This window comes from Phoca vitulina, unplaced genomic scaffold (assembly GCF_004348235.1).
Source record: "Phoca vitulina isolate PV1807 unplaced genomic scaffold, GSC_HSeal_1.0 scaffold21, whole genome shotgun sequence".
Classification (NCBI taxonomy): domain Eukaryota; kingdom Metazoa; phylum Chordata; class Mammalia; order Carnivora; family Phocidae; genus Phoca; species Phoca vitulina.
In genome coordinates, this window is record NW_022589724.1 from 10,293,886 (window position 1) to 10,319,541 (window position 25,656).

General features: G+C 39.2%; 1 protein-coding gene across 2 annotated transcripts in view; it reads right to left on the reverse strand.

Moving 5' to 3' along the window:
• TMEM245 (transmembrane protein 245) overlaps window positions 1–25,656 on the reverse strand; it is a 99,619-nt gene that overhangs the window by 60,202 nt on the left and 13,761 nt on the right. The window contains exons 4-8 of one of the 2 annotated variants that reach the window (XM_032418167.1): window positions 15,086–15,202; window positions 12,068–12,286; window positions 9,584–9,753; window positions 6,511–6,534; window positions 1,419–1,523 (exon numbers count right to left, since the gene is read on the reverse strand). In XM_032418167.1, the coding sequence (XP_032274058.1) occupies window positions 1,419–1,523; window positions 6,511–6,534; window positions 9,584–9,753; window positions 12,068–12,286; window positions 15,086–15,202 (635 nt within the window). The remainder of the gene's footprint in view (window positions 1–1,418; window positions 1,524–6,510; window positions 6,535–9,583; window positions 9,754–12,067; window positions 12,287–15,085; window positions 15,203–25,656) is intronic. The other variant, XM_032418169.1, reaches the window with a different exon arrangement.

Genomic DNA, 25,656 nt, shown 5'->3' on the forward strand with positions numbered 1-25,656 from the left:
ACATAGCAGGAAACAATGAAATCCTACTGATAACATATCTCTACAGCACTATATGAAAATTTTTCATATCCATGATTTCACATAAACTTCACAATTCCTGGAAAGTAACATATCAAAATCTAGGATGAGAAGTTCAGTGGACTTCAGATAAAGATTAAGATATATAATAAAAATTTATTTTAAAAGTCAGTAAGATATATCACTATCGAGAAAATTTTAGCTGTACTTTAGAGAATTTTTTTTTAAATAATGAAGGGTGTTAAAACCTGAATGTTTGTATCCTCCCAAAATTCTTAGGTTCAAATTCTAACCTCCAATATGATGGTTAAGAGATAGGGCCTTTGGGAAGTAATTAGTTCACAAGGATGGAGCCCTCATTATGGGATTGGTGTCATTATAAGACACAAGAGAGGTGATCTTTCTCTCCACCATGTGAGGGTACAAGGAGAAAATGGTCATTTCTAAACCAGACAGAGTGCCTTTTACCAAGAACTTGACCATGGTGGCACCTTCATCTGAGACTCCCCAACTCCACAACTGTGACAAATAAATGTTTGTTGTTTAAGCCACCCAGTCTACGGTATTCTGTTACAGCAGTCCAAACTAAGAAGAGAAAGAAATGGAAGTGTAAGCTGGAAGGACCTAGACAGTAAGACATAAAGATTCTATGGTAAATTAGCAGAAAGACCAATGGGACAAGAAGGGAAGGAGCTAATTAAGAAATTCTGATCTAGTAAATAAGGAACTAACTAGATTAGGACTCATGAGACCAGATCACAGTTCTCCCATTAAAAAAAGAAGCCATTTATTCTTCACTATCTCAATTTTTTTTAATTTGTGCTCATTTCTGAGGACTTTGATAACAAAATTAAAATGCACGTAAGAAAATTAAAAGTAGGCAAATTCATGGCAAAACTAATAATGCAGGGCGCCTGGGTGGCTCAGTTGGTTAAGCGACTGTCTTCGGCTCAGGTCATGATCCTGGAGTCCCGGGATTGAGTCCCGCCCGCATCAGGCTCCCGGCTCAGCAGGGAGTCTACTTCTCCCTCTGACCCTCCCCCTCTCATGTGCTCTCTTTCTCTCTCTCATTCTCTCTCCCTCAAATAAATAAAATCTTTAAAAAAAAATAAAAACAAATAATGCAAAAATCTAAATAATTTAATTGTTATATATTTATAAGCAAAGTAAGCTTTCCATGCCAGCTTCTGCCAGCTTCTTGTGCATACTACAATTCTTTTTTAAGTAGGCTCCACGCCCAGTACAGAGCCCAACTAGGGGTTTGAACTCACAACCCTGAGATCAAGACCTGAGCTTATACCAAGAGTCAGATTCTTAACCAACTGAGCCACCCGGGCGCCCCTGCATACTACAATTCCAACAAGAGTTTATCAATGGCAATAGTAATTATCATACTCTACCTTTGCAGTCAGGAGTAGAGCTAAAAGAAGGGTTCCTATTACTAACAAAAATATGATGAAAATGCTTATTATTTTGTCTAACATCTTCTCCAACCAGATGATCATCTGCACAGAAACAAAAAAGAGAATTACTTATCTTTCAAGCACAACTTAATAAAAATGCATACATATTCAAGTATTATTAAGACAAAATAGGATAGTCAGCATTGCAAATCAAACTATGGCATAATGATTAAAGCTGTAAGCAACTTCAGAAAATTAACTAATAGCATTAATTACTGTTGTTATATAAAAAGAGTTTATTAACTAATGATGTAATGTATGGTGATTAACATAACATAATAATAAAAAAATAAATTAAAAAAAAAAGTTTATTATTGTCCTATCTAAGAAAAGGCAATTTGAACATAATCCATATTTACGTTTGAATTCTCATACAGTGGTATATTTACATTTCAAATTGTAATTTGTAATTGGCAAATATTCTAAACAACATAAAATATTTAAATGAAATAATGATAATACATTAGCTGACCTCAAATCTCATGAAATTTTACTGTCAATTAGCAAATATAGATAGCTTTACAAAAAATAGGCCTCTTACAAAACAGGTATGCTCTAAATTATACAGATAAAATAGGAGCAAATTAAAATAGGAATTACATTCAAAATATTTTTTCCCTTTGATGCCACTAGGGTTACAAAAATAGTAATAATAAAAATCTAATGTTAAGGTAATGATAAATATCAATTTCAGAATACTACCGGGGGGGGGTCAGCAGGTAGATGCACAATTAGGAGGGGTACAAAATGGGCTTTAATTACATAGGTTATGTTTTATCAAGCTGGAGGACAGACTCACTGATGTTCTTTACATCTTTTTATATTTGAAATATTTCTTAACAAAATACTTTTTAAAATCTGATATTCCACTTGAAATCTCCATTCTTTTGAAAACATAAGCTTTAGGACAAATTGGCTGTAAATAAAGAATAATCATTATTGTAATGGTTATTCCTTAATCAATAATTAAAATTATGCTCTTCCTAAATGCTACTTGACATTCCATTTTGAGTATAACTTCTCTCATCTTTCACAATCACAAATAATCCTACATTTAAAAAAATGTTTGTTTTCAGAATATATAATTCTGACAGATTTCTAGAATTTCTGCCATGCAAAGCTACATTTAACATTCCAAAAATAAAATCAATTAGATGACTGCTGAAATACCACATTGCACCCCTCAACCCCTACATAAGCTACAGCATTGCTGAATAAGTTAGTCTTAATTTAAATCTGAATTATGCTCTCCAGTGAGTTAAACAAACAAGAGCAAATGGTGGTTAAAAATAAAACATGACTTCTAAAACATTTTCCATTCCAGGCTAAAAGCTTGCATCCCTTTATCTTTCATGAAAGATACTATCACTAAAAGATCAATGCAGTGAGCTCAAAGATAAAAAGTTCATCTTTTATCTTGACAATTACAGCTTCAAACAGAAGAGTTAATTTTCAGTGCATGCTACCAAAGCATCAAAGACAATGCAGAGATTAAAAAAAGTAGTATCAAGTTTTTAAGATATGGAAGGTCAGATGTCATATTTTGAATATACATTCTAAAATCAATGAAACTGAAAAGTTTCACAATTAGAAACCAGCTCTACACAGAGTTCTTGAGACAGTTTCCTGAGAAAAGAGCTAGGGTTGTATTATTCTTCTTTGTAGTTCCCAAGCCTGACAGTGCACGGCCCATGGTGAAAGCTCAAATATATATCTGAACAGGCAAACATAAATAATTTCAGAATTAAGACCAGATCTGTATTCACAAATTACAATTTCTAAAAATAACTTCGGAGCCCCAATTTTTTGAAAAATGTCTATTCTGAAATGTTTTTTAAATGTAAATGATGATTTAGAAAGTACAACTAAATTTAAGACCAGGTATTTCTAACATATAAAACATGGAATTCACAAACACATTATGAATATCAACATTACAAAATCAAGCTTTATGTTTTCAAACCACGGTAGAATTTTCCTACTAGAAGCCATATACCTAGGGATTGGAAAAAATCCACACTAAGAGTCACCTAAATAAAAATTTATATTCAGGGCTAACAGTGAGGGTTAGAGGTTTCATTCAAAATTTAAAATAAATAAAACCACTTAAGATGCTCAATATATAAACTAAAAAAGATGGGGAGGAGAATCTATTCACATTATAGACAGCTAAGGTACAGTGAAAAAACAGGACAAAAAGGGAGACAGAGAGAGAAGGAGTGGGAAAGAGAGACCAGGAAAGACTTATTAAAGAATAAAGGGAGATTTTTTTTTTTTTTTTAAAGGTCAAAACAGGAGAAAAAAATGTGTGGCTGGGGGCAACTGGTGCATAGAACGAAGGACCAATCAATAAAGAGGAAATAACGAAGTGGACAGAAAACTTAAATGGAGGATAAGAACCCCAAGAAAGAGTGAATGGAACAAGACTCTCAAGGAAACAGAAACTCGGACATCGAAAGAGAAACACAGGGGTGCCTGGCTGGCTCAGTCAGTTAAGCATCTGCCTTCAGCTCAGGCCACAATCCCGGGGTGCTGGGATCAAGCTCTGCTTTGGGCTCTCTGCTCAGCAGGGGAGTGCGTTTCTTCCTCTGCCCCTGCTTGTGCTCTCTCTCTCACTCACTCTCTCTCTCAAATAAATGCATGAAATCTTAAAAAAAAAAGAAAAGGAGAGAAACATGGACAAAAGAAGCAATAGAGAAGCAGAAGGGAATGGAGGAGAGAATTCCTAAAGAAATGCCAGAGGCACTGTCCAAGGAGACAGACTCTGTGCTGTACTCAGCTTTGGGCAGCAGGATCCACACCACCTGTCATCACTGCCATCAGCTGTCATTAATGCCTGCCTGTAGAAATCACACTGTCCCTGGTGATCTCCCCAGCCTTCTAAGCTCTGAGAAATTATCTTAGTTATTAAAATTTATTTTCTTAAAGGGGAAGGGGAGTAATTTTAAAATGACATTCTGAAATGTTTCCAGTGTGAATGAAGGGCATGCATTTTTTAAAATTTAGAGAGGTCAGTAAATGTATGGTTATACTGCAAGACTTTGAAACTTCTAAACTGGCTTTATTTATAGCAAGCTATTAAGAAAGTTATCGTTCCATTACTGAGTTTTCTATTTCATTATTCTGGGCCTTTCATTTTGCTTTGTTTTTTGAACCAAATTCTAGTTGAGTCTTAGTGCAAATAACCAACACTAAAAAATAAAACAAGCCTTGAGAAATAGGTTATGTCTCAATTAACCACAGATATGTTCTCTCTCACCCTCCCTTCCCTTGAATTAGTTTCCTAGTTCACTCCACTTGAACCTGAAAAACCAAATACCCAATACTGTAAATTTTCTGACCTTGGATGTAATGTAATAAAACAGACCTCAACTTATTTATGTGCTTTCCTAGAACACACAGTCCCAGAACTTACAGCAGCACTCCTGCTCTCCACCAATGCTTTACCTGTGCTACACGGAATCATCAAAGAAAGGAAACCGTCACTTGATCTCTTAGGAATCTTTTAAAACTGAGTCACAACTGGTTAGCTATGAATTAGGCTCCTAAATTAGGTGATCTAACTCATGTAGTCACCTAAGGTTAAATCAAATTGCACCTAATGACTTTAGCTCTCCTTTCTCTCATCCCTTGAGGACAATTTCATTTCAATATACACAAGCTGGAGCAGTATATAAAACCACCTCTTCTGATCAAAATAAGAAAATGTGACTTTTGTTTGCAGCACTATCATTTGCCAAGGATTGAACTCATTTACTCATATTAGTTTTGCAGGGAATGGAGGTACAGACAACAGCATGTACATTGGTGGGAGCGAGGGAGTGCCCGGTAAGTGTATGTATGTATGTATGTATGTATTTATTTTACACACTGTTTATTTTCAATCCAAAGTTCAGAAGTTTAAGGCACTGTGAAGTCCCCTCTTTCTTCTTCTTCAAAAGAAAGAAGAAAACCCTAAACTCTAACCCAAATGTGTCACCTTGGTCTATTTCTAAGAAGTACCACATTCTTCTTAAGGTCTGCTATAATATCTCCACTGACAATTTTAGAGTTTTGTTGTGCCTAAACACAATACACATAAATGTCATCTCTTGCTATCTGTCTCAGGGATTTGCTGAATTTAAGTCTAGAACTACTATATGTGGGCTACATGTCACAAGTACAGCACTCCTAATTTATCTGGATTATCCTTTATCGAAGTTATTAAAAATGTACCTACTTCATGCAAATCATGTGAAGCATTCACCACACATACAACCTCATACCTTGAGAAATACGAGGTCACAGGCCATGACCACCATCTTTTTTAAGTTAAAAATGAAATTCTAGAATAGCTGCTATTAAAAAAAAAAAAAGATACTATATAAAATTACCAGCCAAGTAAATCGAGTATTTCACAAATTTATCTTTTTAAAAAATTCCTGTGTCATTTATAAAATAAGTAGCAATAAAAAGTTCTCTTTCTGGGGCGCCTGGGTGGCTCAGTTGGTTAAGCATCTGCCTTTGGCTCAGGTCTTGATTCCGGGGTCCTGGGATCCAGCCCGGCATCTGGTTTCCTGCTCAAAAGGGAGCCTGCTTCTCCCTCTCTCTCTGCCTCTCCCCCCGGCTCGTGCTCTCTTTCTCTCAAATAAATAAATAAAATCTTTAAAAAAAAAAAAAAGTTCTCTTTCCTTTTCGGTAACTATTGCCTAATGTGCTCTCACACATCAAAGAAGACTAAAGTAGGGCTACATTAGAGCTGAAAAGGAACGTCACTCACTCACTGTGGACAGAAGGACTATAAGACAGAACTTCTTACACACACCTGGGCAAGGAGATAGTAACCATATATCCTAAATATATAGCTTTGGGTGTTTAGCAAATTGTACTGTGATAGTATCAACATTTCACGACCTTCCATAGCTTATTAATTTGAACTTTAAAAGCAAAAACTAATTTTGACATATGGACAGAAACAGAATGAGAATGGAGATACAGGGGGAAGTTACAGAATTCAATAGTAAAAACCAACATCCATGTGTTCATTTACCTTCTTATTTAGCCAGTGCCAGAGCTTGAGGATAGGGGGTAAGGTAAGAAAGAGAAGATAAGAACAGTGGAATATCATTAGAGAATGCAATAATAGTATGAAAAGAAAAGAAAGTCACTGAGAGTATGAGGAGGAAATAATCCCAGACCAAAAAAACAAAACAAAAACTAGAAAAATAATTGTAATGCATTAACAAAGTTTTAAAATCAAGTGAATATAGTATTCATTTAAGATACACAATGATTGAAATAACCACAAGCTTTGTGGGCAATTCAACAATTAAAAATACAAAAAATAGCCTGAATGCTTATCAGCTTAAATAGTCACACCAAATTCCAAAGATCAGAATAATAACTAAGATTCTTTCACATATCATGTACCAAAAGGATTTTTAATTAATGTTCATATACTATGTGTTCATTGAACTCTGTGGTTGTAGCTTTATAGTATTGGTTATTTCACATTTTTTTAAACAGTAAAACACATCAGAGCTCATTTGGAACAATGAACACCTGGCCAAAGAGCAGACACATCCAAGATTCTGTTAATATTTGGTGTATTTCCTTCCATCTCAATTTTTCTGGCACACATCCTTCTACTTTATGTAACATCCTTTCTTTCACACTAACATTACCTCATCTAAACACCTCACAATATTTAGCACTATAATAACTAATGCTAGTTAGTGGACACACGATGTAAAACTTCTTAAACATAGGATTTAAGGCATTATTAGTGATATAAAAAGTATAAAAGCTAAAAAGCATAATTTTATCAGAGTAACTGTTAAATGCTCTTTGCAGAGTTTTTTACTAAAAGTACACTCAATGCACGTTTAAAACTATACTTCAAACAATCTCCTGTAGAGGAATATTTTCAAAAACAGTAGTCTAATCAATCGAAATTTAACAGAAACATGAAAAACAGATTTATTCCCCAAAGCAGCAGCCCATATATATTATATTAGATAAAATATAATTATGGCATCAATTATCACTAGACACTCAGTTTGCGATAGACATTTATTCTGATATGTTTTATTATTATAGCCCAAAATGCTAGTTTTATTCATTTTACTATCTCCCTTAAGAAGAACAAATTGGCATATAAATTTGAATAAAAAAATGACAAATTTTGACAAGGCTACTCCATCACAAATACTTTTGATACCCCCGGAACTTCAACTGACACAACTATAGAGTCGTCCTAAGTGAAGGGTTCCAAATACAAGTCCGTGGGATTCTGAAAACAAGATTTAGTGTCCATCCCTTCTGATAGTGGTACGGCTGTCAGAAGTTAACTGAAATAAGAGTCGCCCCCTTTAAACAGTCTGAAGGACTAAATCTGCTCTAGTAAGACAAAGCTGCACCCTATACCAGGAAGATGTGATAAATATGTTAAAATTTGTGGGAAGTCTTAGACTTCTTATTTAAAAAGTTGAAAAAAGTAAGAATACAAATAGGCAAATCACAAAATAAAAATATAAATAGCCAATAAGCAAACTCTATTTTTTAAAATTTCAAATTAAAACCACACTGAGATACTTCTTCTTATGAAACTGAAAAGGACATTTTGTTACACTATAACATCTAGTATTAGCAAGAGCTCAGGAAATGGGCACTGCCTTATGTTACATTGATGGTAATTAAAACTGGCAAGCTTTCTGGAAGACAGAAAGACCGACTCTTGGTTTCGGCTCAGATCATGATCTCGCGGTTGCAGGATCGAAACCCACGTTGGGCTCTGTGCTCAGTGCGGAGTCTGCTTCAAATTCTCTCTACCTCTCCCTCTCACTCACTCTCTCTCAAATAAATAAATAAAATCTTAAAAAAAAACAAAAACAAAAACAAAAACAGAAAAACATATCCCCCTGCATCTCTGTTGCCCAGGAGATGTTACCATGGCTTTAAAAGATTTCTTTCCTTCCACCTCACGTGAACTCCAGTTATTCTTCTCATCTCTATCTATGCTGGTTTCATCTAACAGTATTAGTGACTTCACCTAACCTGAAGTCATGGACGGACCTGCTCAGGGAAACAGTTACTAGGCTCTGTGAGGAAGTCCGGCTCACAGAGCACAGCACCCACAAAGACCTCGACTGGGTCTCGCCTGACTCTCCAGCCTCGCTTCTGCATATATCCCACCATGCCTGTTTCCTTGGTGCTCCCTAAGAAGTCAGGCTGCGGCAGTCTCTATCTACCTCTGCCCTGCTCCGTCCACCTGTTCCTCCTGCCCTGTCACCTAAGAAACTCCTACTTGTGCTTCAAAATTTGCTGTGGCACCACCTCTTCTGCAAAACCTCCCCTCTCCCACTGCCTCGCCAATAGTGAGTCCTTTCTTGCTCAGTACTAACACTGTACTCTGTACATACTTTCCTCCACAAATTAAAACCACAGCTAACACACAGAGCTTATTATGAATCAGGCTCCAATCTAGGAACTGTACGTCTATTAACTCATTTAACCCCCACAGCCGTTCTCCGAGACACATGCTATTATATTTATTGTATTGGTAAGGAAAACAAGGCAGAGGAAGGTTAAGAAATTCATCCAAGATCACATAGCTAGTAAATAGCAGAACTGGGATCAGGGTTCATGCTCCTAACCACTGCATCTAAATTTTAATGGACTGCTGTCTCTCCACTAAACAGAGCTCCTGCATCTAGTTTTCTGTGAGTCAGTGGATTTTCCTGAGGACTTAGCCCATTATCTGACATGTGGGAATTACTCCAGAAATACTGCACTGAGGCAGCATTACCTGGCAATATAATTTTAGGCAAGTCACATAGCCCCTCTAGATTTCAGTTTGGTCCTTATAAAATGAGGGAGTTGAACAGGTGCTCCCTAACATCCTTTTCTCCCATTTTTAAGAGGGAAAACTACTTATACAATACTGACTCAACCTAAATCTATCCTACCCTTACAGAAGCCATAATTCTAAACTTTAAATTTCATCACAGATGTAGACATGAAACGTGTTATTGACAATCATAGTATGAATACCAAATACCATGACATGGAATATATGCATATATAAACTCCATTAAAACAGCCCAAGTCTTAAAATACAATACCTTGCTATCGACTTTTAACAAGAATTTTCCAAGCCCAACAACGGGCCACGGGGCGAGAGCCTCCTGCCGCTCCCTGAGGAAGTGCTCCACGGCCTGCCACCACACGAGGCAGCGTTTCTCCAAGAAGTCCACAACTCCAAAGTGAATAACAAGCTTTTTGAGGATCCAAACTAGAAGGAACGAATGCATATAAAACCAAAACATAGATTACAAAGTCAGAACGTGAAAAGGTCCTTTAATTTCATGTGACGTTTCTAAAACAGTGAAGCTAATATTAAATAAAAATCAGTTAAGAAAAAAAAAGGCAAGGGGAGAAATGAAAAGTTCATGGTATTCCAAACTGACAGAATTAGGACAAATAACTTTTTACACAATCCCCACCTGCCCATATACTACCTTCGCTGTGAAGTCCGAATCCCTGAAGGAGCCAGGGATTATTTCATAGACCATATAAACATAAGATATTCTGATCATGAAGATTTCAGTGACTACAATCCTGGCCCCTCACACCTTACCCTTCCGGGATGAAGAATCCTAACCCCTGACATGTCCCAATTTCCTTGGCTATTATAGATGCTCTTGCCAAATGTTATTCTTCTCCTTGGATGTTTAACGTTAGTGGCCAGGAAAGTATCAGGTATTCCATTTGCATCATGATTTTATACCCCTGGTATTCCTATTTCTCTACTTGATGCTGCTCTGTACATCCGAATCTCTGAGCAGGCTTCAGTAGAGAAGTAGAGTAGGGACAAGCAGGGTTGTTACAAATGGTCCCTGAGGCTACACAGGGCACAGCTTCTGCAGAGACCACTCACAGAGCACAATATGTATGTACCCTCTGCACTGGGCAGCGAGGTCACCCTGCAAGCAGGGGGTGAGCTTCCTATTAAAGGCCACCTAAGAAGGTGGTGGGGCCAGAAGGAAGTGCTATTTATCTGTGGGGGTGCCTTGAAGTCTGGACCCTGGATAACTGATCCCAACTACTATAATTTCCCTAATTCCAAGGATTTCTGTGTCCTTACCCCTGGCCATACAATCTAATGGTTCACAGTTTACTCTTTTGAACCGTGAGGTCAGTGTTACATACCACCTCAACAATTCCATCATTAACATTTTTAAATCTCTAGAGAGGTCCTAGGAAAGCGCCTATGGTCTCTAGAATAAGCCCAGAGTAATTACAGGCTGTAGAAAATGTTCTGGGGGCCACCTGTTCAAAGCCTGCTCTCCCAAGCCATGTCAAATTGTTATGATGGCCTGAAGGTCAAGAAATGACTAGGATAAATGTTAACTCCTGCTAACAAATTTTAAAGAGAAGGGGGTTCCAACAGTACCTGACACAATTTGGCAGTATAAAATAAATCATTTGGCAAAACCAAAAATGTATGGAACAATCCAGAAAGAGCAATTTAAACTATTTCACTAAGCATTTCTATAAATTCCTTAACAGAAAGCATGGCTATGGTATGTACTTTGTGACTAGCTCCAACTGCCAAACAGAAGTTCTGTTTGAGGATGCAAGAAGCACAGACAAACTTCGACCTCGTATTCTATGTTCCCTAAGGACAGGCATTATACAGCGTTCTGGTCCTAACAAATCTTTCATTTTTTTTAAAAAAAGGTAACTATTTCATTAACTGTCCAAGTTAATGAGAATCACAAGTTTTAAAACTAAGGATCTAGAAGGTAAATGGTCCAATGAGTTTAGATTTTTAAACCATGGTGGAAAACAGGCTTCCAAAAAGGAAATTATGTTTAAGTCAATAATGAAAAGCTTTGATAAAGAAAAGACTAATCAAATTTAGGCGGTATCTGGATGGCAGGACCCTGAGCATCAACTGAGGACTTAATAAATTTGGCAAAGGGGAGCACCTGTGTGGCTCAGGTCCTGATCTCAGGGTCCTGGGATCAAGCCCCACACAGGGCTCCCTGCTCAGCGGGGAGTCTGCTTCTCCCTATGCCCCTCCCCCCTTGTTTGTGCTCTCACGCACGCGTTCTCTCTCTCAAATAAATAAAATCTTTTAAAAAGTAAATAAATAGGGGCGCCTGGGTGGCTCAGTCGTTAAGCGTCTGCCTTCGGCTCAGGTCATGATCCCAGGGTCCTGGGATCGAGCCCCGCATCGGGCTCCCTGCTCGGCGGGAAGCCTGCTTCTCCCTCTCCCACTCCCCCTGCTTGTGTTCCCTCTCTCACTGTGTCTCTCTGTCAAATAAATAAATAAAATCTTTAAAAAAAAAAAAAAGTAAATAAATAAATAAATTTGGCAAAGGTTCTGACTGCAGTAAGAGGTTAAGCCCAAACAATCAGGAAAGCATGAAATAAAAGACTCTTCTAAAATTCACCTGAATTACTTACTTTTCCATCCTCAGAAGACAGCTTTAAATATACAATTGTTTTATCTTAAAAGAGAATAATATTACCTCAAATATTAAAATCCAAAATTTAAAGAAAAAGAAGGCTTCCAAGACCAGACCACAGGGACCGATCACCTGCAATAGGCACTGGCAGCAACTGTATAATCCACAGGTTCAACCAGAGCTGGACTCCAATAATGGCCCACACGAGGGACACGAAGTAGATGTCGCTGGTCTTCTTCTTCCTGACAAACGTTCCCATTTCAGGCCTTTGTCTGCCCAGAGTGGGTGAAGGGGAGGAAGCTGAAGGAGAGGAGGACAGCGCTGGAGGGGGCTCTCCTCTGTCCATGGTTTCTGAAAAGGGGGGTAAAATCACCACCATATTAGTCCACATTAGTTAGCAGTCCTACGGCGCAATTCACTAAGCTACTCTACTGTAAGCCTTCAAAATGGACTCTGACAGCATGATTACACTGGGTTAAAAAAGAAACAAGGATCTGGATGTGTGTTTGCATATGCACTGAAAAACGTGTGGAGAATTACACTACCGACCGTATTTAAATCTAGGGAAATTGAGGGGTGCCTGGGTGGCTCCATTGGTGTGAAGCGTCTGCCTTTGGCTCAGGTCATGATCCCAGGATCCTGGGATCGAGCCCCGCATCGGGCTCCCTGCTCGGCGGGAAGCCTGCTTCTCCCTCTCCCTCTCCCACTCCCCCTGCTTGTGTTTCTGCTCTCACTCTCGCTCTCTCTGTCAAATAAATAAATAAAAATCTTTAGGGCGCCTGGGTGGCTCAGTTGGTTAAGCGACTGCCTTCGGCTCAGGTCATGATCCTGGAGTCCCTGGATCGAGTCCCGCATCGGGCTCCCTGCTCGGCAGGGAGTCTGCTTCTCCCTCTGACCCTCCCCCCTCTCATGTGCTTGCTCTCTCTCATTCTCTCTCTCTCAAATAAATAAATAAAAAATCTAAAAAAAAAAAAAAAAAATCTTTACAAAAAAAAAATCTAGGGAAATTGAGTTTGTTGGGGGGTAGAGCTGGGTATGGTGAGTTTTTTATATTTTACTGTATACATTTCATACTGTTCAAAGTTTTATATATATGTAATTTAAATAAAAATTATGACAAAATAGCTGAGAATTATAATTACCCCATGAAAACTCCTCAAACTGTATAAAGCAAGAAATATTAAGATACAGAATTCCTAGATATAAAAATGTCACCTCTTTTAATATAATTTTATTAGATATATATGTATTTCTGATACAACACGGCTTTTCAGTGTCATTTCACCTAAAATGGAGCCAACTGCTCTTATAAAAACAAACCCAGGGCTTTGAAACAGGTCGTTCCCTTAGAATGAGAAATAAAACAACGACAGATTGCTGGGGGTGAGGAATTTTCAAATAAAGGAGACCATACCGAATGAGTTCACATAAAGTACTGTTTTCTAACAATGCAACTACCAAGTTACCTTTTACTATAGGGTTATATTATTTCTATTTCCTGGTTTTACCAAAACATACCATATACCTCAGAAATCATGTAAGTCTTAAAGCAATATTATTCAGTATATGCCATGATGATGAAAATGAGTAACACCCTACAACTTGCATTTTGCCTTCCATTAAAAAAGCTAATGACAAAAGAATATTATATTTCATAAAGTCTCAAAAATAAAGGAAAGAAACAAGAACCCCCATCCTGTCCCATAGTTTTTACATAGTTTTATGTAGTTATATCGTGTTCCACTTACCCTGTCGCACTTTCTTCCTTCAGCTGAATGTCACCTCCAGGAGAGCTAAGACCTTGTCTGTCTTGTTCTCCCTCCGCTGAACAGCACACAGAATAGTACCTGACATACAGTGGGTGCTCCCTAAATACTGTTGAAAGACAACCTTCCGTCTCATTTCATAATGTTCATAAGGAACTACACAGTAGCCCTCTGAGTGCTGTATTATAATGTCCTTAGTGCCTCTCCTAATGTTAAATGTTTATCTGTGAGTAAACTCTTACTACTGACACACTAGAACGCTGTAAGTCGGCCCATCTCACCAGAACTAACATTCCACCCTGAGGTCTGGGGCTAAAGCCCAACTAGTTATAATACGCTTCTGTTTGACTCTGCTCTTTAAGAATCTTTCTAATTTGGAAACTGCATGTTGGTGGGTGTGGTAGATACTTAGAAGAAGAGTATGTTCATCACCAAAACATCATCCCCTCCTTCATTCTGAAAACATGATTCAATGTGAAATAAAAATGTGTTTTCCTACCACTCCAAATGACTTTTCTTAGCTGATCCCTCCTTTCAAGAGTTTTCTAAAGTCAGTTGTTCAGGAAGAGCTCACGAAAAATATTCTGTAACTGCAAATCCCCTGGCACTAGTAGACCGCTTGGCACAGAGATGGCCCTTTCCATTCCTAAACCCTGTGTGAGGACAGTGTGACTTTAAAGCTGATGTAAATCTACCAGCTGGATCTTTTGGAGCATGGTATCCAGAACAACCAAACAGCCCGCTTTAGGGGAAACAGTTAATATAGTAACAGCATGAGGCATGCAAAGCAAACTTTGAGAAGTAAAGCAAGAAATGCCAGAGAAATGGATGACTGTAAGAGAGAGGAAAAAAAAAAAAAAGTTGGGTCAACAACAAAAGCAAAATGTAAAGAGAACAAATGTAAAGAGAGCAAAACAGAACAATGGAGAAGAACTGACAGCTATAGAAGTGGAAAACAAGGAAAGGATTGAGTGGGAAAAAATATGGAAAAGGTACACAGGGCACCAAGAAAAAAAAATAAAATGAAAGGAAAGTGAGAAGGAATAACAAAAGAAAAATAAGAAAAGCTTTTTTTAAAAAAGAAAAAAGGGAAAAGATAAAGATTCAAGAAAAGAAACATAAGAAAAGCTTTTTTTTAAAAAAAAAGGGAAAAGATAAAGATTCAAGATAAGAAACATAAAAAGGTAAATAATTAAAAGCATGAAAAAAGTGATTATGTGAGAACAAAGATGAGAGGAGGAAAAAGTGTAAAAAGAGAAATCAGACGAAAAGGAAGGACCAGTAAATTACATTCTGTGATGCTCATGTCCTTAAGTTTATCCTTTATAAAGCGTCTTTCATTTTCAGAATGATTTTGAAAACATTCCTTCGTAAGGTCAGTCACCTGCAGGGTGGGCGGAGGGCGGGTCCTCAGGGTTTGATTCGTACCCTGTGATGGAGATGGCCAAGGTTGCCAGAGTAGAAGCTGCCATGGAAATAACCTGCCCTGGTAACTCTGCTCCTGTAAAACAAGTATGTGTTTTTACAACTTTTTAAAGCAAAGTGGGAAACAACTGTTACAAGCGGAAATATAGTCCTAAGATTTCAAAAGCAATAAAACAAAATGGTTATTAACTGATCCACTGGACCAAGGGTTCTTTACCAAGGGAGAATGCTTAAGAATCAATAGGAAAGTCTGCTAAAAATCTGGCTCCTGGACTCTGCATATCAGTCTCCCTTAGGAACCTCACACTGGTGCATGCAGCTCAGAGTGGAGATCTAAATGTGGAGTCCTGCTTTTTTACTTTTTAACTTCACAACTTAATGTAAATGCACATCTCTGCTGAAAAACACTGCCACACCAAGTCTGTGAGTTTCCTGAATGCAGACTGTCTTACTCTCCTTTGCATTACTAGCTCCCAGTACCGTACGGAACAGCCAACACTCAGTGCCCTCGATAAGAACATTCCATGAATGAATAGGCAAACATATGGGTACAATGCAAAACCATATAGCTCCATAAGGTGCATAACTCAGCACAGGCAAAATCCACCACTGAGAGTCTAAAATACATTACTCTGTTTCATGTTATATGTTCCCATGTTAAGTTCCAAAAGGTAGTACACCAAGCTTAATCATTTGCACTAAACTCAAATAAAACACTTCCCAATGAGGTCTGTCTGTAATGGTCAGCCCTTCATCTGCTATGGCAGACCACACAGACGAGCTCACCCAGTGCCAGGTTCTAGCATGCTTTCCTCCTCCAAGGGACTGGAAAGCTACAGACTGTACTCCTTAGATCCCCTTGCAGCTAAGGTCCCATGTACAGGCAGTTTCTACCAGGCAGGCACACCTGTACAAGACCCAGAAGACCAAAGTGGGACTGACTGTAACTTGGGCACTCGAGTGTCAAACAGTCATGGAGGCATATGGTTTTTCTGCAGGAACTTACTTAGCAGAAGTTCTGAAAGTTCTGCTATCTGATCTCTAACTTTGTGGCAGCTGTGGCATTTTGCTCAAATAGTCCTTTGGTGTCACTGAGCACTTTTCCCGGTTATACTGCTTCTGCCTCTGTCAGATCCAAGCTTAATTGTCTGGTCTTCCCCAAAATTCTATATGCTAACCAATATCTCTTTCTATTCTAGCTAGTGTGGATTCTACTGTCCACAACTAAGAACATTAACACTCACCAAATCATACACCCACACTCATAGAGATGGGACCTCACTTTTGGTAGGCCAATATACAATGTAACAACAGAGAATTCTGCCAAACCAATGAAAATAGCTTTGACCATTCAGAAAGCCAATGAATTTCAGCTCCAAATGAATTCCACCTACTCAACAAATCCAAGGCTGGCCATCTCCCAGAGACAAGTAGGCCAGGCCCTGAAATGGCTCACCGGTAGGCCGAACCATCAGGATCAAGAGCATTCATCTTACTCAACCATATCCTATTCTTCCTCTAATAAATGCCTAACAGAGGTTTGTTTTTAGGCAATCCAAGAGAAAGTCAAACTCATGATCTGGGAAGAGAACAACTGGGACCTATTCTTCTGGCCTAAGTATGTAAGGTGTTTCTTACATGCCAATAAGGGAACAGGTTGAGAGGGAAAGACGCTGTTGGGGCGCCTGGGTGGCTCAGGCATTAAGCGCCTGCCTTCAGCTCAGGTCATGATCTCAGGGTCCTGGGATCGAGCCCCGCATCGGGCTCCCTGCTCGGCGGAAAGCCTGCTTCTCCCTCTCCCACTCCCCCTGCTTATGTTCCCTCCCTCGCTGTCTCTCTCTCTGTCAAATAAATAAATAAAATCTTAAAAAAAAAAAAGAAAGAAAGAAAGACACTGTCTTTCATGTCTCACATGTTCTCATTACTCACTGTATTGAATGCTAGGGATAAAGACACAGACTCTGCCCCCATGGAGTTTAGTGGAAGAGACAGATACGAATTAAAGAACCACATGGAAAAAAAAAATTCTTATCATACTTAGGGAATAATTTGTTAATTCACCTTAAAGAAAAAAAAAAAAGAGGGGCACCTGGCTGGCTCACTTGATAGAGAGCATGTGTGCTACTCTTAATCTCGGGGTTGTGAGTTTGAGCCCCATACTGGGTGTACACATTACTTAAAAATAAAAAACTAAAAAAAAAAAAAACCCACACAAATGTGAATGCATACAAACTATAGTGACTGCTATAAGGGAAACATACTATCTTATGAACTCCTAACAGAAAAAACCTGACTTAGTCTGGAGAATCAGGAATAGCTTCTCTTCAAGAAATGAAAATGAAGCTGAGAATCAGACAACAAAAAGAAATAAAAGGCATACAAATTGGCAAAGAAGAAGTCAAACTCTCACTCCACAGATGACATGATTCTCTATGTAGAAAACCCAAAGGACTCCACCAAAAAATTGCCAGAACTGATACAGGAAATCAGCAAAGTCACAGGATATAAAATCAATGCACAGAAGTTAGTCGCATTTCTATACACTAACAATGAGGCAGAAGAAAGAGAATTCAAGGAATTGACCCCATTTACAATTGCACCAAAAACCGTAAGATACCTAGGAATACACCTAACCAACGAGGTAAAGGATCTGTACTCTGTATAGAACACTCATGAAAGAAATTGAGGAAGACAAAAAGAAATGGAAAAACATTCCATGCCCACGGATTGGAAGAACAAATACCGTTAAAATGTCTATGCTACCCAGAGCAATTTACACATTCAATGCAATCTCTATCAAAATACCATCAACTCTTCTCACAGAGCTGGAACGAAGAACCCTAAAATTTGTATGAAACCAAAAAAGACCCCGAATAGCCAAAGGAATGTTGAAAAAGAAAATCAAAACTGGAGGCATCACAATTCCAGATTTCAAGCTATATTACAAAGCTATAATCATCAAGACAGTATGGTACTGGCACAAAAACAGACACATAGATCAATGGAACAGAATAGAGAACCCAGAAATGGACCCTCAACTCTATGGTCAACTAATCTTCAACAGAGCAGAAAGAATATCCAATAGAAAAAAGACAGTCTCTTCAACAAATAGTGTTGGGAAAATTGGACAGCCACATGGAGAAGAATGAAACTGGACCATTTCCTTACACCATACACAAAAATATACTCAAAATGGATGAAAGACCTAAATGTGAGACAAGAATCCATCAAAATCCCAGAGGAGAACATGGGCAGCAACCTCTTTGACCTCGGCTGCAGCAATTTCTTGCTAGACACATCACCAAAGGCAAGGGAAACAAAAGCAAAAATGAACTACTAGGACTTCATCAAGATAAAAAGCTTTTGCACAGCAAAGGAAATAGTTGACAAAACTAAAAGGCAACCTATGGAATGGGAGAAGATATTTGCAAATGTCTTATCAGATAAAGGGCTAGTATCCAAAATCTATAAAGAACTTACACCCAAAAAACAAATAATCCAGTCAAGAAATGGGCAGAAGACGTGGACATTTCTCCAAAGACAACATACAAATGGCCAACAGACACATGAAAAAACGCTCCACATCACTCAGCATCAGGGAAATACAAATCAAAACCACAATGAGATGCCACCTCACACCTGTCAGAAGGGCTAAAATTAACAACTCAGGAAAACGACAGATGTTGGTGAGGATGCGGAGAAAGAAGAACCATCTTACACTGCTGGTGGCATGCAGACTGGTGCAGCCACTCTGGAAAAGTTAAAAATAGAGCTACTATAGGACCCAGCTATTGCATTATTAGGTAGTTATCCAAAGGATACAAACATAGTGATTTGAAGGGGCACATGCACCCCAATGTTTATAGCAGCAATGTCCACAATAGCCAAAATATGGAAAGAGCCCAAATGTCCATCAACAGATGAATGGATAAAGAAGATGTGGGATATATATATATAGTGTGTGTATACATACACACGCACACACAGAGGAAGATTACTCAGCCATCAAAAAGAATGAAATTTTGCCATTTGCAATGACGTAGACAGAACTAGAGGGTATTATGCTAAGCAAAATAAGTCAGAGAAAGACAAATACATGATTTCACTCATGTGGAATTTAAGAAACAAAAGAGATGAACACAGGGGAAGGGAAGGAAAAATAAGACAGAAACAGAGAGGGAGACAAGCCATAAGAAACTCTTAACCACAGGAAACACACTGACGGTTGCTAGAGGGGAGATGGGTGGGGGGGGGTGGGGTATCTGGGTGATGGGCATTAAGGAGAGCACTTGATGGAATGAGCATTGGGTGTTATATGCAACTGATGAATCACTAAATTCTACCACTGAAACTAATAATACACTAAGTTAATTAAATTGAATTTAAATTAAAATAAAATAAAATGCCAAAAAAAGAAAAGAAAATGAAGCTGATATACAAAGGATGAGAAGGAATTCATCAAGAGAATGTAAAGAACAGTATTTTGGGCAGAAGGAAGTGAGTAGGAAGGCTGTAAGTGAAGACACTAGCATGTTAAAGATAGTGTAAGAGGGTCAGTGTGTCCGGATCACAGCTAGCAGGAAACCGGTATCTAATAAACCAGGCTGGACATGGTGAGTCAGATGATGCACGTCACAGAAGATCAAAGTAAGTACTTTAGGCTTTATTCTGAAAGGAGTAGGAAAGTAGTGAAGAATTTTAAACAGGGTGATAATATTTCTACTGAAATGTTGAGATAATTGTAGCTTTACATGCAATTTTAAGAAATGAGGACAGAGAGACCTTGTCTACCCTTTACGCAGTTTCCCCTAGTGGTAACATCTTGCCACACTGAGGCACAGTACTGTGATCAGGATTATCATCATGGACACAAGATACAGGACAGGTTCATCACTGCAAGGATCTCTCATGTTGCCCCTTCAGGAGCACACCCAGCTGCCTGGTTTATAAATAAATGAACAGTTTTGAGATATAAAAAGATGACTCTTGCTGTCTGGTCAAGAGCAGATTGGAGGGGACCAAGAATGGGTACAGGGAGAGAAGTTAACGGCAATACTACAGGCAAGACATGATGATAGTGTGGTCTGCAGCAGCTAGCAGGGGAGGTGTCGGAAAAGTGGCCACACTGAAGAGGCAGGGAGTAGTCAAAGTGGACCAGACGTGATGATGAACCCATGAAGGGAATGAAAGAGATTAAGGGTCAAAGGTAAGCCCCAAGTTTCCAGATTATGGTTATACAGATAACCACAAGGGAATACCATATTGACAACCATGGAGGGGAAACGGAGGAAGATCTGAACATATTAACATGCTTTTTTAGACTTCCAGACAGAATTTTCAAAAACTGATTACACCGGAGACAAGACAGGACTTAGCTTTCTGTGCACCCAAGAGAGGTTTCTTAGGCTCCACTCCAGAAAGAGGATGGGAATGCCTGATGACTAATGGCCTGGGACAGCACAGCAGAGACAGAAAAAGACCTCCAGTCAGAATGCAAACAAAGTATTCTCCCTTATGTAAGATTAAAGACTAGTCAAGGGTCCTAAATTATTAAACCCGCCTCTTCACAAGTAATTTAATCAAATAGTGACTCATCTTTGAGAGATTCTGAAAAATAAGTCCCTTGTATTAAGTCGCTCCGCAGTAATGATGTTACAGCTCCTTAATTATGGATTTTCAGTTCGGCTGCAGTTTGACTTATATTTCTCAACTCCCATTAAATCCTCATTGACCAAACAGGTGACTAGGCTACATGCTGAGATAAGACGCTGAGAGCCAAGTCCCAAGCTCAGTCTGATATTTAGATGATCAGTTACGATTCAGTACATTAGGAGCTAATGTAAACACAAGTGTAGCATATTTGAGGAGCACAGAAAATGGAAACCTAATCCATGCTTGGGAGGTCAGGGAAGGACTTCCAAAGGTGCTACCTGACAAGAATGGTAAAAGATGCCACTCTTTTAATCCATTTAAATATGTTATCCAGATTAAAAAAAAAAAGACACAGCAAGTCTGTCTTGGAGAGGAAGAGGCTGGTATCTCAGAAGGCAGAGGGAGAAAAGGTTTCCCAAAAGACAAAAAAAGCAGGTGTAAAGACACAAAGGCAAGGAAAAGCAGAGTGTCCTGTTCAAAGAACTCTAAGAAGTCCAATAAGGCCAGGACGTATGGTACAATGAGAAGAGCGAAGAGATGCAAGGATGCAGAGGGAGAACGGAGCATCTCATACTTACTAGGCACCCAGGCAGTACAATCCGTGCAACCCAGTGGCTGGGAGCACAGGGGAGGAAACAAGACCGTCCAGGTTCAAATCCCAGGTCTATTCCTTACTAGCTAGACGGCCATGGGCAAGTTACTTAAAATCCTCATGTATCGGACTTATATAAAATCCTATTTCATGTGACATTTAAGTGAAACAATACATATGAAATAATCAGAACAATGCCTGGTATGAAGGGCTTGCTCAATAAATGTTAGCTATTTCAAAACCACTGGCTTTGATAGTATAAACTATGAGCATAAGCCACTAGCACTCCTGTACTATTTGTCTGTGCTTCTCATCCCCTTTCTACTTCATTGTATAGCCATTTTCCTAGATCTTATGTCCTCAGCCACATTTTTAGATCTCCCCACAGAGTTATGCGAAATATCTTGCATCCAGTAGGCATGACAGACTCAAGGAAAAGGCCAGTAAATTAAACCTTCACAATTATCGCTTAAAGACTCTCCAACTTGCTGATGTCACTAAAATAATGCAGTAAATATTCAGTGAATCATAGTTAAATCAATGAAAACTATGCAATATCATCCTCGTTGATACACAAACAATTCGACAAATTTTTAGAGTGCCTGAAACATTGCAAAGGAATGAAAAGAGTAGCACACAGGGAAAATCCAGAGTACCTGAAAATCATGGATGTAAGATGTGACGACTGCTCTTATTCATCAAACAGGCACTTTAACGATTTCTGCTTTAGTGAAATCATCACTTCAAAAACCCCAAGGGTTCTGGCAGAAATGATGAACTAAAAACACAAGAACGCCAGGACAGAGAATCTAGGCAAAGTCACGGTACTCGAAAAGAAACCCCAGCTAAAAATAGGCACACAGACAAGGGCACATAATCTTGGGACCTCAGAACCATAAACAAAAAAAGGAAAGAGCATCCAAGGTTTCAAGTATCAATCTACCCAGGGACAGGGCCAGCGTCAAGTGGAGGCCCAAATAACAGGGACCTAACACAAGGCCAAGCAAGCAGGACACTAACATTAGCAGCCTAGCACCAGGGGATGGAAACTCACGGTCTGGCACATAAGACACCAATCACATGTTTGGACAGTATCTGTTAACATGGCTAGCGCAACAACGGGCAGAACAGTGTTTCTAATACTCAGAGGATGATATATTTCGAGAACAGTCTAAAGAAGGAGATACTCGATCTACTTAGTGCTCGTTGACAGTGATAGTGGCAGATGCCAGAAATACATCCAAGGATGCTTACTGGAAGGGGGCTCTACCACAGACCAAGTAAAATCTCCCCAGCATGCAAAGTTCCCTTTGAAGAAGGCTTGTTTCCATCAATAATGTGGAAAATATGCCTCCCTCTCAATGGCTTCTAGTATCACTTCATTATACTACTGGTCAGTAGCAAGGGCTTGGATATGGACCAGTAGGAGTTTCTCTAGGCCTCTTTAAATGACTGTGTCAGACCGGGCAGTGACAGATGAGCAGTAAGAAATTTAGTTTATTCCTTTTCTTTTTCCAGTTTGGGCTCAACTGGACCAAACTTGTTCACTCATATTACATGTTACCCCAAAATGATTAAGGCAACTACTAAGCCTTCCCTGCTTAGGTATTTCTGATACCTTCCTAACACCTTCCTAAGGTATTCCTAACACCTTCCCTGCAAGGTATTTCTGATCATTTATAAACAATCACCAATATTTGGAGGAACAGACCCAACTGTACTTGCCCTTACTTGTCAGACTGGGTGTCCAGGTTATCAAAGGTACATCTGGTGCTTGTTTGCCTAGCTTTTGAAAAAGCACTTTCAAGTGTAAATTTACTCAGAGTAAATGGCTTTCTGTGTCTACGTTTCTTCACCTGTAAAATAAGTACCAACCAGGGCACCTGAGTGGCTCAGTCATTAAGTGTCTGCCTTCAGCTCAAGTCATGGTCCCAGGGTCCTGGATTGAGCCCTGCATTGGGCTCCCTGCTCAGCGGGAAACCTGCTTCTCCCTCTCCCACTCCCCCTGCTTATGTTCCCTCTCTCACTGTGTCTCTCTCTGTCAAATTAATAAATAAAATCTAATAAATAAATAAATAAATTAATTAATTAATTAATTAATTAATTAAATAAGTACCAACCCCACTGGATTATTAAGAAAATTAAATAAGATAGCATGTTTAAAGAGCCCAGCAGGGCCTCACTCATGTTGCTATTATTTTTTTTTTTTTTTTTAAGATTTTATTTATTTATTTTGACAGAGACACAGCGAGAGAGGGAACACAAGCAGGGGGAGTGGGAGAGGGAGAAGCAGGCTTCCCGCTGAGCAGGGAGCCCGATGCGGGGCTCGATCCCAGGACCCCGGGATCATGACCTGAGCCGAAGGCAGACGCTTAGCGGCTGAGCCACCCAGGCGCCCCTCATGTTGCTATTATTAACAATGTGAGTGTTCTTTCCTCACAAGCCAAGGGCACACTCTGAAGCTGGATTCCAGGTTTCTACCAAATGAGACATGATCCAGGAGGCACAGAAGCTAGTTCCTGAACTTGTGGTAGGCCAACGGGGCCCACAGGTAAGACTGAGGAGCTCACAACTACAACTGAGTACAAGAGAGATCAGCAGTCACTCCCTTTTCAGGATGACTGATGCTTGTTCAAAGAGCCTGGTAAAGGGGAAGAACACCAGGCTCAGGGTCAAGGACCCTAAGTTTTAAATCTTAGCTCTACCAGTCGCCTGTGGGGGCAAGTTACTTAAACTCTGAAATTAAATGCCTTCATCAGCAAAATGGACATATCTACTTTACAAGGGTTTTTTTGGCGGGGAGGGGTTGGGGATTATTTATGGATTTAAAAAGTACATTTTAAAACACAGTACACACTTAACACTTTTTCCCTCCATTATCTTGGAGTTCCAGAAAATGCCAAGTAAGAGTTCCCAAGGTCTAAGAGAAAACCATTGAGTAAGGCCCCTGGGTTCAGAAGGAACCACTGAAACTAACTCCATGATGATCCACAAGAAGAGTTTTCCAGATCTAGGAACTAAACAGCCTTCATGCTTTGATCCAAAGGATTTATCCTGTGAATCCAGTGAACCATACACCCTAAAAGCTCCTACAACAGCAAGAGTCAAAGCTCAGAAGACACAGAGAAAGATGCCTACACAGTTGACTATCAGACACATCCTCCAATGGGACACTGGAAATGATAAGGAATAAATGCACACATTGCCACAGCAGTGCATTTAAGCCTTCCTGGGCCTAAGTATATTAGAGTGACATCTCAGGACAGAACTGACTATAATAAAAGGGAAAGGCTGTCCTGATATGGACTAGATGGGTTGAGTTCCGATGCCTAAAAGAAACAAGGTTCTAGGGGCAAGAAGACTCAGAAATTTAGGGGAAAAAAGTGTTTAAAAGGCCTATTTTATGATGAAGATTATCTAGACTAGAAATCTGTAAAAGGACTCTAGATCAAGAATAATCTATTCTAGGGGAGCCCGGGTGGCTCAGTCGGTTGAGTGCCTGACTCTTGGTTTTGGCTCAGGTGATGATCTCACGGTTTAGGGATCTAGCCCCAGGTAGAACTCCGAGCTCAGTGGGGAGTCTGCTTGAGATTCTCTCTCCCTCTCCCTCTGCCCCTCCCTGCACTCTCTCTGTCTCTCTCTCTACAAAATAAATAAATCTTTAAAAAAAAAAAAAAATTCTGAAATAGACTGGAATGAGAGTAAACAAAACAAAACAAAACAAAAAACAACATTTCCAAATCTGTTCTCAACATGTATTCTGTGTCCCTGTGATTTCCTTCCTTGTAATAGTCTAGAATACAAATACCAGAAATCTGGCTGGCATGCCAGCACATCACTATGCTGGGTTTATCGCTGATAATAATAATCGAACATGAAAAATAATAATGATAATAATCAAATATGGCCTTCTTTCTCCCACAGCTCAAAAATTGGTCTTAGAATCCCAACTGCACAGCTCCCTCAGCTGCCATCACCAGCTGACTAGAATTTTTTTTTAAGACTTACTTGAGAGAGAGAGAACAAGCAAGGCGGGGAGGGGCAAAGGGAGAGGGTGAGAGAAACTTTATCAGACTCTGCGCTCAGCACAGAGCCACCACAAGACTCAATCTCACAACCCTGAGATCATGACCTGAGCCAAAACCAAGAGTCAGAGGCTTAACCGACTGTGTTGTCCAGGCGCCCCATAGCTGACTAGAATTTACACCCAAGAGAAAACCCATCTGAAATCCATTTTAACCTACATCATTCATATACTTGCAGCAACATACTTACTTAGCCCTGGA